The 18,636-nt window shown below is 38.6% G+C and overlaps 1 protein-coding gene across 5 annotated transcripts in view; it reads left to right on the top strand.

Moving 5' to 3' along the window:
- The window catches only part of TBL13 (TRICHOME BIREFRINGENCE-LIKE 13), a 62,614-nt gene continuing 43,978 nt past the window's right edge, over positions 1 to 18,636 (top strand). For 2 of the 5 annotated variants that reach the window (XM_088974335.1, XM_088974334.1), the window contains exons 1-3: positions 592 to 1,298; positions 1,763 to 1,940; positions 13,439 to 13,579. In XM_088974335.1, the coding sequence (XP_088830461.1) occupies positions 866 to 1,298; positions 1,763 to 1,940; positions 13,439 to 13,579 (752 nt within the window). In that variant the 5' untranslated portion in view covers positions 592 to 865. Of the gene's footprint in view, positions 387 to 591; positions 1,299 to 1,762; positions 1,941 to 13,438; positions 13,580 to 18,636 lie in introns of those variants that run through there. The other 3 variants (XM_088974333.1, XM_088974332.1, XM_088974336.1) reach the window with 3 other exon arrangements.

The raw sequence follows: 18,636 nt of genomic DNA on the forward strand, positions 1-18,636 counted from the left end.
ACTCCAGGAACCTCAAGTACCATGATCATGGATGCTTGTCTCTGCAATGATAGATGAGCTTCAAGAATGAATCATTTTCTTTTCCAAATTATAGAAGAAAAAACTCAAACAAATATCAAGTGGGGAAGCTAAAGAGGAAGAAGGGAAGATAAGTGTGACGTCTAATTGCACAATGAGACCAAATCGATATAAACTTCTCATAAACAAGTGAAGCTCGTCATTCATAACGTCCTGCTTGATATGAGCAACACCAAGATCACTCATTACTCCCTCCCTCTCCTAAACAAAGTTTCCATTCCTTGTAGAGCAGCCAAAGAATCCCAATCCCCAGCTTTCGCTGTTACTCTCGGCCTTCGTATAGATGCCCATCTCTGCCAATACCCAAGGTAGAATGGGATATTTGAAAAAATTGATGCATCAATTTAACGTTTTCCGTCTAAACCAGTGACGAAAGATAGACTTTTGTTGACTATTTTAAAAATTCAGGGGAGATATTTGTTATAATGAAACTAAAAAGAGAGATTTTTTATTATTGTAAGAAAATTTAGAAAAGGTTTTTTGTATTTTACCCGTCATTTTATTGCGATGCAGGGTCTCTTCCAAGTTCCAACTGCTTAGCCCGTTGGTGGGAATGATAAAAGTGCTTCTGGCCACTTCTTTTGGCACCGCCCATTGGAAGCTATGGTTAATTAGAACTTAGAAGACAGACATTGATGAGATATATTGTGGTTGATTGACTTTCAACTTGTTGGTTGCAACACCTGCATGGGATCTGATTCCTGAAGGATTTCTTCAATCTCTTTTCCATTTGTTTGAGGTGAGGTATGTTGTACAAACTAAACTAAATAGAGTGGGGACATCAAATATGGCCATGAAAGATCACCACATCAAGAAGAATAGTAATCTTTCATTACGTCGCTACACATTCTTTCTCTTTATCTCTGTCCTCTGCTTTGTTTCGCTTGCCCTCGTTTTCTCAGATTTCAGAGGTTCTACCACCAAGATGTTTGTTTCGTACAAAAATAATCGAGATTTTGAAATCAAAGAGAGAGGAATCCCACAAATTGAGAATTCAGGATTATGTGATTATTCAGATGGGAAGTGGATCTATGATCCAAAGTTTAGATCTTCATTGTATGTCAACTCATGTAAGGAAATCTTTAAAGGCTGGAATTGCATTTCCAACAATAAATCCAATGCCCAAAATATCATGAACTGGCGTTGGCAGCCAAAAGGTTGTGATCTTCCACCATTTGATCCAGTTTGGTTTCTCAAGCGCTTCAGCAACACCAACATCGGTAAATGTTTCGTTTTCCTTAGTCTTAATGTTTTACCATTTCCCTTTAATCCTTAATAAATGCCTAATTATGATTGGAACTTGAAAAGTGCTAACATAAACCTAAAGAAAATTATTACAGGTAAAGGTCTCGGCCATTTAATCCAATTGGTGGATGTATGTTACCTCAAATATTAGATTGCTGGTGTAATCCCTGCTTAAAAGTTACAGAGACTTTAGTAGAATAGTCTCTAATAAGATGCATACTGATGTTTCCCAGGTTGAGAAAAGGAGATATCTGTCACACATATTAGTTGAAATTATTACTTAGTTATGCTTTCTAATATTTTCAGTCCTTTAGTCTTCATGAAAATTTCAACGGTATGAGGATTTGTTGGTCATATGTTCAACAGAAAAATGTTTGTTTTTCATGTTCATACTTCAGCTTTCAGTATTTTAGCCCTCATGACGTTGTCAATGGTGCAGGATTTATTGGTGATTCATTAAATAGAAACATGTTCGTTTCTCTTGTTTGCACTCTAAAACAAGTGTCACTAGAAGTAAAAAAGTGGCGGCCTGCTGGAGCAGATCGTGGGTTCACCTTTCTGCAGTACAACCTTACAGTTGCATATCATCGAACTAATCTTTTGGCACGTTATTCTAGGTAATTTTCTTTATTTTGCCACAATAAATTCATTCTTACCGAGTAATTTTGTTCCAATATTTACTTATCCATTTGTCTTTGATGCTCTTTTATTTTTTATTTTTAAACCTTTGCATTTTGGGAGAAAATAATCACGCCCTGTTTTTTTTTTTTTTTTTCTTTCAAGTAGGTGCATGGGTGTTTTTTGAAATTTTAGTCATTCTCTAATTGAGATGATTTTATTTAAACAATTTGTATGGTTGTTTTTTCTAAAATTAGAATTAGAATGGACTTTTACTGAATAAAAAAGTCATTATTATTTTTTTGGGATAAATAACTGAAAAAAATTATTAATAGAAAACAGAAATATTACAACGCATCTCTTGGGTAGGGTAGCAATCACTACCGTACCCTACAGAATCAAAATAGATTACAAGCAAGCCCAATACAATTGATTTCTGTTAACCCGTTGCTTAGCTAGAGCATCAGCCAGCCCGTTGGCAGATCTTTGTACACATTGTATCTTTACATTCATGCTCCTTGTGAGCCATTTAATCCGTTTAAGTTCATTTCCGTAACCCCATACTACCCACACCATTTTTCAGCCATCCAGTTACAAAACCATTACAATGGAGCCCAAAGCAACTGATTTCTTCCCACCCGTTATTTTGCCAAAGCATTGACAAACCCATTAGCAGTTCTTTTAACTCAATGTACTCTTACTTCCATGCCTCGTGTCAACATTGGAATCACCCTCTATCACCAAATTGGTGAGGTTAATTTCCTTTGCCCATTGTAGTCCATGAAGCACATAGAGATCAACCCTTGTGGAGTCCCCAATGCCAATGGGTCCTGAAAACTTATCTGCGATATGTCCTTCCATGCTTCTGAAAACACCTCCCACACCCGAGGGGCCCAAATTTCCTACACTGCTCCCATCAAGGTTTAGCTTAATGAATCCCTCCTCCGGTGGTATCCATTGTTTATGGATCTTTGGTTTCTTTGAGGATGATGTAACCATCTGTCCCCAGTTTCTCCACAAATCATCATGTGGGTAGGATGAAAATAGCTCCATGCTTTTAGCCCAATGCATCACCTTAGCCATTATACATTCAAAGACTACTTCCTAGCTTCTTCTTTCCGCCTTAAAGATTCTGGCATTTCTTTCTTCCCAAATTGTCCACACAATTCTTGCCCTTGTACATCTCCATAATGTCCTTCTTCTTTTTCTTGGCTAAGTGAAGGTTTCTACACAAAGCAAACTTGCCATGCTTGAGGGTTCTATCCACTTGTAGCCAAAGAGGAAGAAAAACCTTTCCCATGCTTGGAGGCAAAAGTCTAGGCACAAGTGGATGAGTGGATCAAGGAAAGTGATGGGAATACCAAATATTTTCATGCATTGGCCAATGGAAGACAGAGAAAGAACGACCAAATTAAAAATTGATGGAGAAATGTTTTTTCTAAAGAAGAGATTGCAAGGATTTTTGTGGACCACTTCAAATCAAGGTTGAGAAGACCTATAGACAATAAAGAGAGGTCGGAAGACTAAGAGTGGCCAAGGATAGATGATAGTACTCCAGGTTGGCTGGAAAGGAATTTTGAAGAAGAAGAAATCAAACAAGTGGTGTTCTCTATGGATAGATCAAAGGCTCCAGCTCAGATGGCTTCACTATGGCTTTTTACCAAGATTATTGGGGAATAATCAAGGAGGATCTGGTTGAGATTTTCAAGGAATTTGAAGAGAGACATGTAATTAGCTCTGGAATAAACAGGGATGGATTCGAGTTGAGCTCGCTAATAAATTATCAAGCTCGATCTCGATTTGAGCTAAAGACTTGAGCTCGAATTCGGCTCGAGTCAAAAGCTTGGAAGTTTGAGCTCGACTGTGAATGAAATGTTTTATAAAAATAAAAAAATATTTTTATTTGACATATAAAAATTAATTATTATTATTATATATAAAAATTAATTTTTTTTATATATAATATTTTTATATGTATATATATTAATATGTATGCGAACCTAATCAAGCCTATATACTAGGCTCGAGTTTGGCTTGAAGCTCGGTTTAAACCGAGCCAAGCACAACTTTTCATGAGCTAAGCTCAAACAACTCATGAAAAGCTTGGCTTGTGGCCACCCCTAGGAATAAATGCCATTTTTAGCTCTCATTTCTAAAAAGAATAATGCTAAACACCTAAAATATTACAAGCCCATTAGTTTGGTGACTAGCATCTATAAAATCTTGGCAAAGATGTTGTCCTTAAGGGTCAAAGTGACTTTATTTCCTCTCATTAGTCAAGCTCAAGGAGCCTTCGTACAAGGTAGGCAGATAACCAATCAAATCCTAATAGCAAATGAGTGTGTGGAGGATATGAGGAAATCAGGAAGTCAAGGCTTTGCTTGCAATTGGACCTTGAGAAGGCATATGATATGGTGGACCAAAGTTTCCTCTTGGGAATACTTAGGACTTGTGGATTTGAGGAAAGATGGTGCTTATGAATGATTGGCTGCCTCACTCCGGTTCATTACTCAGTGTTAGCGAATGGAGTGGTAAAGGATTTCCTTTCCGGCTTCTAGAGGTTTGAGATAGGGTGATCTTCTCTCTCCTTTTTTCTTTACTTTGGTGGTGGATGTGCTTAGCAGATTGATATTGAAGGCAGATAGGGAAGGGGTAATAGATGGTTGGAAGATTGGAAGGAATATTGTCTCTATAACTCGTCTCCAGTTTGCAAATGATATTATCATTTTCTATGAAGTAAGCGAGTCGAGGAAGGTGAGAAACCTTAAGGACCTAATATTAGGCTTTGAGAGAGTTTCCAATCTAAAGATCAATTTTGAAAAAAGTTGTGTAGTAGGGGTCAATTTGGATCACAATGAAGTTGAGTCTATTGCAATTCTTTTGGATTTCTCTAGTTCTTCTTGGCCCTTGACTTACTTGAGCTTACCTTTGGGTGGGAATCCTAGGGAAAGCAGCTTTTGGTATCCAGTTGTGGAGAAATTTCAAAGAAAATTGGCAGCTTGGAAAAAGAATTATATAACTTTGGGAGGAATGGTAACCTTAATTAGGGCTACACTTGCCAATCTACCAGTTTATTTTCTTTTTGTGTTTAGGATCCCCTGTAGGGAGGCTAGGAAATTAGAAAAATTGATGAGAAATTTTCTTTGGGAACCAAGGGAAGAGAAAAATGATCACTTAGTTAATTGGGAGACAATCTATTGGAGTAAAGAGGCAGGGAGTTTGGGATTAGGGAATTTGGTCCTTAAAAATGAAGCGTTATTGGGGAAGTGGTTGTGGAGATGGCCCCTAGAAAGAGAAAGTTTGTGGCATTGGGTGGTGGTTAGCATAGTTTTCAAGGCGCCAAGGCAAGGCTGGGCATTAGGGGGGCGCCTTGTCGCCTAGTCGCCTAGGCGATGGATTTTTTTATGTAGAAAACATAGATCCTAGGGTAGTTTACTAGGTACCATATCCATATTTCTATAATAATTATTCATAATTTTCGTAAGAAAAGTATAGAGTTCATGTTAAAGTATAGACAATGTGCTGATTAGACAAAATTTTAAGTTCTTCCTTACTGGTTCAGGTTTTAAACTCTTTGAGGGTTCAATACAGCATTTAACAATGTTTGTATTGATTAAATCCTAACAAATAAGAAAATAATAAAAATAAATTAGTATATAAACCCATAAAATGAATATTTTAGTTTAACAGTGCCTATTTTATAATTATAATGTAAAAACAAATAAAGAATAAAAAAGTATTTTACAATACATAGTACAAAACTGCTTGGTGATTAGGCGAGGGGAGCCTCAAAGGGCACCTTGTCGCCTAGGCGCTCGCCTAGGCGTCACCTTGACAACTATGGTGGTTAGTATTCACGGTTATTCTGCCTCTAGTTGGGGTGTTGGAGTATCTTGTTACGCTACCCAAACAACACCTTGTAAGGCAATACATGGCATCCTCCCCAAATTCCTTCAATTTGTAAGGTATGACACTTGCTTTGGGAATTTAGTTCTTTTTTGGGAAGACACTTGGGTGGGCAAGCAACCTCTAAAAGATCTCTTTCCTTCCCTTTATTCTCTTTCCCTTTATAAAAAGGAGGTTATCTTTCTCCCCTCTCCAGTATTACCTTTATCCTTGAACTGGGATTTTGGTTTTCGTAGGGGATTAAGGGAGGCTGAGTTTGTTTGTGTTACCAAACTTCTTTCCATCTTAGAAAATTTTTGTTCGGACTCCTCTTCTCCTGATAGAAGAGTGTGGACCCTCTATCCCAAAAGGTTCCTTCACATTTGCATCATTCTTCAAGTCCCTTTGTTCTAGTACTTCCCTTGATCCTTTCCTTGTAAAGGAAGTCTGGACTAAGCCTCTTCCCCCCAAAATTACTGTTTTTTGCTGGGAAGTGTACCTTGGTAAGATCAATACTTTGGAGAACTTACAAAAGAAAAAGCCTTTTCTGTGTTTATCCCTAAATTGGTGTGTGTTTTGCAAATCTCGTAGTTTGTTGCGGTTCTTTGGGATTGGATGTTTGGTTTGTTTAGATATAGGTGGGATCAGTCAACATAGGTAAAATCTTTGTTTTCTTCATCTACCTTTGCTTGCCCAACAAAAAGAGGGAGCAGTATGTGAAGATGTTTTAGAGCAGCCACCCTATGGACAATTTGGGAAGAAAGAAATGCTAGAATCCTCCAAGACAAGGAGAGACCCTTTACAGAAGTGAAGAAGCACATTTTAACCAGGGCTATTTACTGGCTGAAATCCTTGGCTTTGTTCAACTCTTTCTCTTTTGATGACATTTGGACGAATTGGGCTGCAGTTGCACACACTTCGGTTAGGAAAACCAGGGCTGCAACAGTTTGGGTAACTCCTATGAAAGGGGTAATTAAACTAAGTTTTGACGGAAGCAGTCAAGGTAACCCAGGACCGTCTAGCATAGGAGTCCAGAGGAATGAAAATGGCAATGTTGTATCCTTATTCTCAAGCCCAATGGGAATAGGGGATTCCACAAGAGCTGAGTTGTTGGCTGCAGTACAAGGAATTCAGATTGCTAATCAAATACAAGTGGAGAACCTATTAATTGAAGGGGATTCTAAGGTGATTGTGGGCTAGTTGTCAAATCCAGACTCAGTTGTTTGGAGTTATAGGGATTACATAAAAAAAGGTTAAATGTTTAATGAGACACATTTCGTGTAGATACCAGTGGGTGGGTAGGGAGGCAATGCTTTGGCTGTAATCGTTTTTATCTAACCACTTGTAATGTTTAGGGGAGGCTGCATCTCGTGCCTCCCCAAGGGATGCTTGTAAATGTAGAGAGACTTGGCCGAATGGGCCCTAGTCCATTACTATATTAGTGATTAGTTCTTTCTTGTTATTTGGTCTTAATGGGCCTTTTCTTTATGGGCCTTTAATTCTTTTTATGTTTTCTAAGTATGCTGATGAGGTGGACGCCCACTTAAGGGCAGACTTGTAATTTATGTAATCTTATTAAGATTAATAAAAGATTAGAGAGGAGAAAGAGGAGATTATCGAACCCCTTCTTCTCAATTCTTCCTTCTTCTTCTTGCTGTCTTCTTCTTCTCTTCCTCTTGTGCTATAACCTGAAATATTTTACTATTTTTTATTGGTCTGAATCACATCTTGGTATCAGAGTAGGTCTTCCTCCTCTTTTATTTTTCTTTTCTTTTCCCATACACCTTTCGATTATAAGAGTGTATGGAGAGATAAGTTGCTGATTATTCAGAGAACTTGTATGCCTAGTTGGTAGAGGGTTTAGAGAGTTAGAATTTAGCTATAGATTGCCTAGAAAGTGGGGGTGTTGATTTTTTGCCCGAAACCTTAGCCGACTAGAGAGTTTCCAGTTACAGGTCAAAGAGACTATTTGGGTGTGACACTCAAGGCTTGGAGGGTTCCTTTTGATCTCTAAAAGTGGTCGGTTGTAATTGGAAGAGGTTTGGGAAGCTCTAGTTGGAGCGACTACTTCTTTTCTCTTTCTCTCTGGAGGCCAGGTATAGTGAAACCCTAGTTTTGGGATTTTTAAGTGTTGGACTAACCTTAGTTAGGTCTATAAAGCTTGAAAACCTTGTTTTTTGATTTTCGTTTGACCAATGGAGCAATCTGGAAGTGAGATGAAGCATATCCCAGTACCGGTGGTTGGTCTCATAGGTTCCATTTTGATAGGAGTGACTACAATCAAACTTGATGGAACAAATTATTTAGCTTGGGCACTATCTATAAATATTCATGTCTGTAGTAGAGGTAAACTAGGGTTTATCATGGGCAGTAAGGAGAAACCGGAACAAATTGATCCTACATATGAGAAATGGATGCAGGTTAACTACACAGTTATTGGATGGTTGGTAAATTCTATGCAGCCCCACATAAATCAATATTATCTTTGGATTTCAACCAAGGAGATTTGGGATATTGTTATAAAAACATTCCTAGAAATTGAATGTTGCAAGGGCCTACAAACTAAGAATGATGTGAAAAATCTAAAACAGGGGGAGAAGAGTGTAGTTGTCTACTACTCAATGTTGAAGTCACTGTGGCAGGAGATTGATGTTATGGAAGCAGTTGTATGGGAAAACACCAAGGATGTAGAGACATTCAGGATATTTGTGGAAAGAAACAGGGTGTTTGATATTATGAGACAAAATATTCTGGCCAAGGTTGAAGTAACACTTGCTCAGGCATATCCTATGGTAAGCAGTGAAGAGAGTAGGCGACATGTACAATTACAGGGTCTGTTACCTTCAGAACATTTTGCACATGCTGGAATAAAACCAAAGGGGCCAATCGAGAAGAAAGGTGTGATATGTGAATACTACAAGAAACCAAAACATACTAAGGATACTTGTTGGAAGCTTCATCAAGATCTTCTCCCAGATAGGTTTCGGAACAACAACAACAACAATAATAACAACTTTAAGAAAGGTGGTTAGTTTGGAAAGCCCAAGAATGCAAATGTTGCTACAACATCTGAAGGTGTAAATAGAGAAAGTGAAGAAAAATCTGCTATGGAGCAGTTGGCAACAATGAAGGCAGAATTTGAGAGATATGGGTGGTTAATTAATCACTTGGAGACTACTATTTCAGCTTCCTCCTTAGGCAACACCTCTTCATTTGCATTTGCCCATTTAGGTATTTGTACTTTTGTAAATCATGCTACAGCCTCAGGTAGTCGTATAATTCCTTGGATTATAGATTCTGATGCATCAAGCCATATGACCAATATATCTAACATTTTCTATTCATATCACAGTTCCTCTCTGGTAGAGAGAAGATTTCCCTTGCCGATGGGTCTCTTGCTCCTATCTCTGGCAAAGGGAATATTAAAGCCTTTGATTCCCTTGCTTTATCCTCTGTCCTTCATGTTCCCAAACTTAACATGAACCTTTTATCTGTTAGTAGCTTAACTAAATCAATTAATTGTAGTGTAACCTTTTCTACTCATTGTGTTTTTCAGGACCTGAAAACTCAGAGAATGGTTGGGAGTGGCCATGAGGCGAATGGAATATATTTGTTGGATATCTCTGATCGAAGTCCTAGACCACCTAGTGGAGTAGCTTTGGAGTCTATCTCATCATAGTTAGTTGATAGAATCATGTTATGTCATTTGAGATTTGGTTATTTGTCTTTTTCAGCTTCGAGTCATTTGTTTCCAGAAATGTTTAAGAAAATATCCTTATCGAGTCTTCACTGTGAGTCATGTGAACTTGCAAAACATTGTAGACAATCTTTTTCAATGAGTAATAAAAGATCAGTTTCTCCTTTCCATATTGTGCACTCTGATGTGTGGGGGCCACATACCATTTATCTACTGTGGGGGGTTACAAGTATTTCATCCTTTTCATTGATGAGTTCTCTCGTTACACTTGGATTTACCTTATGAGATCCCGGGATGAAGTGCCAAATATTGTCCAAAAATTTCATGAACTTATTCTTACCCAATTTAATACTCGGATCAAAATATTCCGATCTAAACACTCCACAACAAAATGGAGTAGCAGAAAGGAAAAACCGACATGTGGTTGAGGTTGCGAGGAGCCTCCTTTTTGCTTCTCATGTTCTTGTTAAGTTTTGGGGGGATGATGTCCAGCCTATCCTTACAACTACATACTTGATAAACCCGATGCCTTCTCGAGTTTTGGATTTTAAAACCCCCTTTAACCTTCTATTTCTAAATGAGGATCTCTTCTTTCTTCCTATCCGAGTGTTTGGGTGCACTTGTTATGTTAATGTTCACAGTCATTAGAGAGACAAAGACATAAGTTTAAGCCTAAAGTGTCTTCTTGGGATATGCCTCCACACAAAAGGGGTATTGCTGTTTTGATCTGGTTCGTGGTACTCGCTTTGTTTCTAGAGATGTCACATTTGATGAATCTGTTCCTTTCTTTGGTACTTCTCCTAAGGGGGAGCATTTAGAGGAGTTGTGTGCGTTGTCACCATTTGTCCCTCTTCCAATCCCCATTGAGTCTTCTATTGGGTCTTCTTCTCATGTTCTTGCTTCCCCTCCTCCTGCTCATCCTCCCACATTTTCTTCCCATCCTATTCTCCACAGGTGGTACTAGAGACAAAGACTCAGGGATGTGCAAGCTATTTCCACATCTTTAGATGATCCTCTTGCACCTCCCATCACTATTGAGGTAATAGGTCAGCCCTCTTCTACCACTTCTAATACCTTCCCTGACCTTGATCTACCTATTACTTTTCGCAAAGGCAAATGGAAATGTACAACTCATTGCATTTCCAAACACCTGTCCTACAACCTTCTTTCCCCTACCTACTATTCCTTTTTTGCCTTTGTTTCCACACATGTGACTCTCAGATTTGTCCTAGAAGCCTTATCCAAACTAGAATGAAGGGATGCTATGATGACTGAATTAGATGCTTTGCATAAGAACAATACCTAGGAAATTGTGAATTTGCCTGAGGGAAAGGAATTGGTTGGCTGTAAGTGGGTATTCACTATCAAGTATCATTTAGATGATACCATTGAAAGATTTAAAGTCTGTTTGGTTGCTAAATGATACACTTAGATGTATGGTATTGATTACTTGGAGACTTTTGCCCCAGTGGCCAAAATGACTTCAATTCGAGTTTTGCTATCTTTAGCTGCTACTTTTGATTGGCCACTTCATCAATTTGATGTTAAAAATTCAGTGTTTTCTAAAAGGGACTCCAAGGAAAGGTATCTTGTTTGCTAAGCATGGACACATGAAGCTGGAAGCATACACTGATGCTGGTTGGGCTGGATGTATTGATGATAGGAGGTCCATTTCAAGTTATTATGCTATGGTGGCAGGGAACATTGTATCATGGAGGAGTAAGAAGCGGTCTATAGTGGCTAGATCCTCGACTGAAGGAGAGTATAGGGCAATGGCACACGGAGTTTCATAACTTTTGTGGTTGAAATTACTTTTAGAAGAATTGGGTATAGACTGTGAGAAGCCAATGATATTATATTGTGACAACCAGGCCGCTATCAACATTGTACATAATCCTGTTCAGCATGACAGAACTAAGAACATAGAAGTTAGCAGACACTTTATATAGGAGATAGTTGCTTTAGGAGAAGTCTACCTGCCATTTATGGCTTTTGAATAACAGTTGACTGATGTTTTGACAAAAGGTGTTCTCAAAGGAAAGTTGGTTCACTATATAGGCAAGCTGGGCATGATTGATATCTATGCTCAGTTTGAGGGGGAGTGTAGAGAGGCTGGGCCGAATGGGCCCTAGCCCATTACTATCTTAGTGATTAGTTCTTTCTTGTTATTTGGTCTTAATGGGCCTTTAATTCTTTTTATGTTTTCTTAGTATGCTGATGAGGTGGACGCCCACTTAAGGGCAGACTTGTAATTTATTTAATCTTAGTGAGATTAATAAAAGATTAGAGAGGAGAAAGAGGAGATTATCGAACTCCTTCTTGCTGTCTTCTTCTTCTTCTCTTCCTCTTCTGCTATAATCTGAAATATTTTACTATGTTTTATTGGTCTGAATCACATCTGTAAAGTTTTATTATGCTTGATTAATGAAATCAATTTCAACTATCAAAAAAAAAAAAAAGAAAAAGAAGACTTTCTCAAATACAAGCAATAAAAAGGCAAGATATTAGTAAATGAAAACAAGTCTCACCATTAGTCTTGCAAAGTATGTACCAATTTGGGGATAAACACCAGTTCAGTCTTCTATTTTGTAGCAGGTCTAAAGTATTGATCTTTTCATGATCTACCTCCCAGCAAAGTGCCCCGATTTTAAGAGGAATGGGCATATCCCACACTTATTTGATAGGGAAAGAAAATTGAGGGTTAGGGGGATGTCCAAGAGCCCTAAAGAAAGAAGCACAAGTGAAAAGACCCAAGGGGTAAGGAGATCAAATTCGCCTATCTGGTTTTGAAAGGCCTAAGCACATTTCATCTAGGATCTTCAACAAGTTGATTATGTTGGTAGTTTCCTCATCCCTCAAACCTCTTCAAAACCCCAAATCCCAGTTAACCCATGATGAGGAAGGGGAAATAGAAGCCACAAATTTTGAATTTTTTTTTTTTGGTAAAGTAGAGAAAGAATACAGAGAGGAGAACAAGTCCCTGAGAGAAGATTGGAATTGAATTTGCAGTTTAGGTCAAAAGGTGCATTGTATTTAAGGTCATTTAAACCTATCTTAATCAATAAGAATGAAGTGGCATATTTAGCACACATCTCATTTATGTGTATAATAAGTAAGCCTTTCTTGTGATCAGTCTGTTTCTCCATACATATATACATTGATGTATGCCTGAGTGTCTTGTTATGTGTGTGTGCACAGACCTTTCAACTACTGGGGTACAACTTTACAAACTAAACAGATAATTTTATATGTAAAATATTAAATTGTAATTTTCTGTAGTGTAATAAATATCCAATTGAATCTGAATCATGTTTTATGCTGTTCCAGGGAATCTGAAGGAAGTGCATGTCCTGTTCTGTAACATAAATTTGTACATATCTGTCTGTGCATTTTTATTTTTGTATGTGTTGCACTTGGTCATTTGGGAAAGCAACACCATGGTCAACGATATGTTGGCCATTACTGTGCCGTGGATCCTAATTGGAAATCTAATTGCTTATGAGATTTTTATTAAATCTGAATCTATATTAACCTCCCAAGAAAAAAATCTAGAATGAAATTAAGAAAGGAAAATGACAAAATAACCACTGGGGAAAAGGAAATCCATCATCAAACTAAAAATGTGGCATGGTGGGAAATTGTTCCATCATTGATATGGTGTGCAATGTTTGACATATTTTCTGTTGCATAAAATTCTTCTGGCTTCTCTATATGGGACTGGGAGTCACTAATCATGAGCGACATTGGTAATTCTTCCTCTTTCCTATGTGTGATGAAAACCCAGAAACATAATTTTTTCCTAAGTTTGCTTCATTTTTTTAGTTCTACCATTCTATTGAGAAAATCTTGTTATATTAAAGAAAATCTTATATGCTGCTTTCATTCATTGATACTAACTTAATGATTTCTACTTAGATGGTCAGCTGATGCTAATGGTGGTGTGCTAGAATCCCTTGGGTATAAAGAAGGTTTCAGGGTGGATGTTGATGTTCCAGAAGGCACTTGGGCAAAGGCTCCAAGCTTCCATGATATTCTTATCTTAAATACAGGCCACTGGTAATAGTAATTCCCACCTTGTCACCTCAATTTGTTACACACATTTCCTTATGCCAATGACTACATTATGAATATAAAACCTGAATTTTATGAGCAGAGTTGGTTGCCTCACAACCTGCCATTTACCTGGCATTTGTTGAACATAATTTGGTAAAATTAGTAATAGTGCCATATCTGTATTGGTCATTTTCTTAAGCTGAACTACTATTTTCTTATGACAACCTGACCAATCCAACCACCGCTTCCCTTGTCCCTGTAGAGGATTTTACTGTTAATAACCTGTTTTCTATTTATTATTTGTTTAGTTAATTAGTTGGGACCACAGCCCATCATTTAGAAGTTGTTAAAGTAGTGTCTTTTTTTGCTTCTTTTTAAGTTGTTAGCATCAGCTGCCCTGTTAAGGTCATATTTGTCTTTGTGCATGCATTTTTTTTTTGTTTAAAGTACAAATACTAATTGTAGAGGGCCGGACAGCATTATCGCCTTCTCTTCCTCTTCTCTCTCTCACACACAAAACTCTACCTTTCTTTCATTTCTTTCTATATATATATATATATATATATATATATATATATATATATATATTATTTTTCTGCTGATTTCTACTTGGTATCAGAGCCAAGTTAGGCTTCCTTTAAGGCTGATTCATGCAGCTCTAGATCAGCCAACTGCATGAGCGAATAGAGGGCTGATCGATTTGCTTCAGATTGCTCAATTCTTGGATTTTTTGGTGGATTTCAGTCATCAAGAAGGTGATTTATGGTTTGGCATCAAAATCAGGAAGGACTAGAGTGCGGGGAAGAGTTCTAGTCAAGTTGAACTCATTGTTTTTGACTTGGTGTTGGGCGCTCAGACTTTTCTGGATACATTTGAGTTTTCTATAGGGGGCGGTTCAGTTTTTGGGCTTTTCTAAGCCTTCTGGAGAGATCAACTCCTTGTTCTCCTTCTTCTCTCAGTTTTGGGAAGGGAGAATTCTCTTTGGTAGGGCTTTCTTCTTTCGAAAAAGCTCCCCACCTTTTTTTGTGAGATTGATTTGATCTTAGAGTGCTCTACTTGATCCTTTTGTTGTTTTAAGCTGTTTGAGTTGATATGGGGGGTTGTAGTGCTGAGCAGAAATCAGCCAGTGACCTAGGTCTGGGTGTAGGAAGTGCTAGTGGTCCATTTGGATTTGGGGTTATTACTACAATCAATATGGATGGTACAAACTATTTAGAATGGGCACAATCGGCCAAGATGGCTATTGGTGCTTGTGGAAAACTGGGGTGTATTATTGGGGAGAAGAAATGATAAAAATTTTTCCCTGTGGGTGTAGGAGAATTACATGGTGATGTATTGGCTGTGTAATTCTATATTACCTCACATTGTCTTTTCTTTCTAAACAGAGAGAAGAGAGAGAGGAGAGGAGAGAAGAGAAGAGAAAAAGTGTTTGAGAGTAAAAAAAACTCAAGTTGGCGGCTACCGGCTTCCTATTTGTATTAACATGATGTAAAATAAAAGAAACAAAAGTTACAAGCATGCCCCTGGTGGCCCACCCTAATAATAAGAACTTAAACAAAGAAAAGAACGTGCTGACAGCATCCTAGACTGGTAGCACCCTAACAGCAGAAATAAAAAAACTAATTCTAACAACACTCCCCCTCAAGTTGGGCTGAATATATCTATCATGCCCAACTTGTCACACAACTCATTATGCTGCAAGTATGGAAGCTCTTTTGTGAGAACATCAGCTAGCTGCTCCTTGGAGTTGACATAAGGAGTACAAATTTCTCCCTTCTCTGGTTTTTCTCTTATGAAGTGCTTGTCCACTTCAATATGCTTGGTCCTATCATGTAGGACATGATTGCTGGCAATATTTATAGCTGCTTTATTGTCACAGTAAAGAGACATAGGATTGTGAATAGTTATCCCAAGTTCCCTTAGAAGATTCTTCAGCCAAAGTACTTCAGCAACCCCATGTGCCACTACCATAGCCCTATACTCTGCTTCAGCATTTGACCTTGCAACTACACTTTGTTTTTTGCTTCTCCATGTCACTAGATTTCCTCCCACAAATGTGCAGTATCTACTTGTTGACTTTATATCATCCACATCACCTGTCCAATTAGCTTCTGTATAGATTTCCACCTTTAGATGATTATGTTTACTGAATAGCAATCCTGTTCGTCGATACTTCTTCAAATACCTAAGAATCCTCTCTGCTGCCTCCATGTGTGGTCTCTTAGGGAAATGCATGAACTGGCTTAGGACCCCAACTGAATAAGCAATGTCTGAACGTATCATGGACAAATAGAGCAACCTTGCCACTAACCCTTGAAATTGTTTCACATCTTTTAGAGGTTCACCATCACAATCACCCAGTTGATGATCTACATCCATAGGAGTATCTGCTGGCTTTGTTCCTAACTTGCCTATGTCTTGTAACAAATCAAGGACATACTTCCTTTGAGAAATAAAGATGCCCATTTTTGAGCGGGCAACTTCAATTCCAAGAAAGTACTTTAGTGGACCCAGATCTTTCACTTCAAATTTAGAGGCTAGGAATGTCTTCAACCTTTGTATTTCTGAGCTCCAATTTCCTGTAATGATGATATCATCCACATACACTATCAGTACAATAACCTGTTCCTGACATCTCTTCACAAAGAGAGTGTGATCAGACTGACATTGTTTGAATCCTACTTGCTGGACCACCATATGAAATTTACTGAACCACGCCCTGAGAGATTGTTTTAAACCATAGAGAGACTTTCTTAACTTGCACACCTTATTTTCACTCTCTTTGGCACAGAACCCTGGGGGTTGAACCATGTAGACCTCCTCCTCCAAGTCACCATTTAAGAAGGCATTCTTTATCTCCAACTGATGTAATTAGTCAAGGTTTGCAGCCAATGATAGAAGAACCTGAATTGAGTTCATCTTAGCTACTGGAGCAAACGTCTCATCATAGTCAGTCAACACCATAGACTTGAGTGTACCCTTTCGCTACCAACCTTGCTTTGTACCTTTCAACTGTCCCGTTTGCCTTGTGTTTCACTGTAAACACCCACTTGCACCCTACTGGGTCCTTCCCCCTTGGAAAATTCACCAACTCCCAAGTCTAATTCTTATGGAGGGCATTAATCTCCTCCTTCATAGCATCTGTCCATTCAGGGTATTTTAAAGGCTCTGCAACATTTCTGGGTATAGGTATGTTATCAATTGCAGATAGGAAAGCATGATAGGAGGGGGAAATGTGGTCATAGGAGACATATTGGGTAATATGGTGTTTGGTAGTGCATGACCTGACTCCCTTTCTTTGAGCAATAGGAATGTCAAGGTCATCCACAACTGAAGAGGGAGCTGGGGTATCAACAGGTGGGATAGTACCTAGTTCATTTGGACTTACCTCTTGGGAGTCTGAAGGTGTTGGTTGCTTAGTGTTTGGTGGCTCTACATCTTTGTCACATTGCCGATCTCTACGACGTGTACATTGGAAGACACTAAAAGGAGTAGGATCCGGAATAGAAGGAAGAGAGACTTGACGGACCTGGACCTGGACCTGGACTTGCTTCTCCTCTTCCATGCTACTCTCCCCCTAAGGGGAAGCAGGGAAGAATGGTTCAGACTCAAAAAAGGAGACATCCATAGAGACAAAGAACTTATGAGCAATGGGATCAAAGCACCGGTAACCCTTTTGAGTAGAGGGATACCCTAGAAAGATACATGGAATAGACCGAGGGTCTAACTTACCACGAGATGGAGATAAATCATGGACAAAAGCACGACAACCAAAAACTCTCATGGGAATGAAGAACAAAGGAGACTGGGGAAACAACAACTGATGAGGGGCCTTGTAGTTCAGCACTCTGGGAGGCATGCGATTGATGACATAAGTAGCAATCAATACAATATCTATCCAAAAACGTTTTGGTACATTCATGTGTAACATCATCCCTCATGCAACCTCAAGGAGGTGTCTGTTCTTTCTCTCTACAACACAATTTTGTTGCGGTGTTCTTGCATATGAGCTTCTATGAATGGATCCATGGGAAGCAAAGAACTCATTGAGCTCACTATGGAAATACTCCTTTGCATTATCTGATTGAAAATTTTGAATTTCAACATGAAATTGTGTAAACACCATCCTTTGGAAATCCCACACAACCTTTGGAACTTCGTTTCTGCTACGGAAACACCCATGTATAATGGGAGAAATCATCAATCAATGTGATAAAGTACTTATACCTGCCCTCCAAAGTTATAGTAGTAGGCCCCCACACATCAAAATACACAATATGGAAAGGGAAATTTGATCTTTTATTACTTGAATGAAATGTTGCTCTACATTGCTTACTCAATTGACATGCTTGACATTGGAAATCTGATACTAAACATGACTTAAATAAACAAAGACTTCATTATTTCAAAAGACACATGACCTAACCGATTATGCCACAAAAAAAATTTGACTCTTATTTTATTGACTATGCGACTCTGAAGATGACACAGAGAAACCGACCTTGTTGTCAAGAGTGTAGAGACCATCCACTAAGCTTCCTCTACCAATCGTCCTCCCAGAAGTTAGATCCTAACAAACACATGAACCGGGAAAAAAGGTTACACTGCAGTTTAAAGAGTTTGTGATACTACTAATGGAAAGTAGATTGATGGGAAGTTGAGGAACATGCGAAACATTATTCAAGTCCATGAGGAAGGGATATTGATCCTTGGCCTGCAATGGAGGAGAATGATCCATCTGCAAGTCTCACCTTATCCCTTCCTAACAAAAGGTTATAAGACTGAAAAAGCTTTGGCTTACTGGTCATGTGGTTGGAGGCCCCTGAGTCAACGATCCAGGGGGAATCAGGAGTTGTGGATACATGGAAGGTAGAGGCTGCATTACCTGATGTAGACGCAAATGAAGTGGAAGGGGTACCAATGATTAAACTGTCCATCTGGTGCAAGGTCCCATCATATGATTCCAAATGATTTCAGAAGGAATTCATGATATCTTCCTTGGGGTCAGAACCAGTGAAGTACTCTCGAGCAGTACCAGTCAACACTCCACCAGACTGAGT

Source organism: Nelumbo lutea, chromosome 3 (genome assembly GCF_056320005.1).
Source record: "Nelumbo lutea isolate HS-2025 chromosome 3, American lotus-T2T, whole genome shotgun sequence".
Lineage (NCBI taxonomy): Eukaryota > Viridiplantae > Streptophyta > Magnoliopsida > Proteales > Nelumbonaceae > Nelumbo > Nelumbo lutea.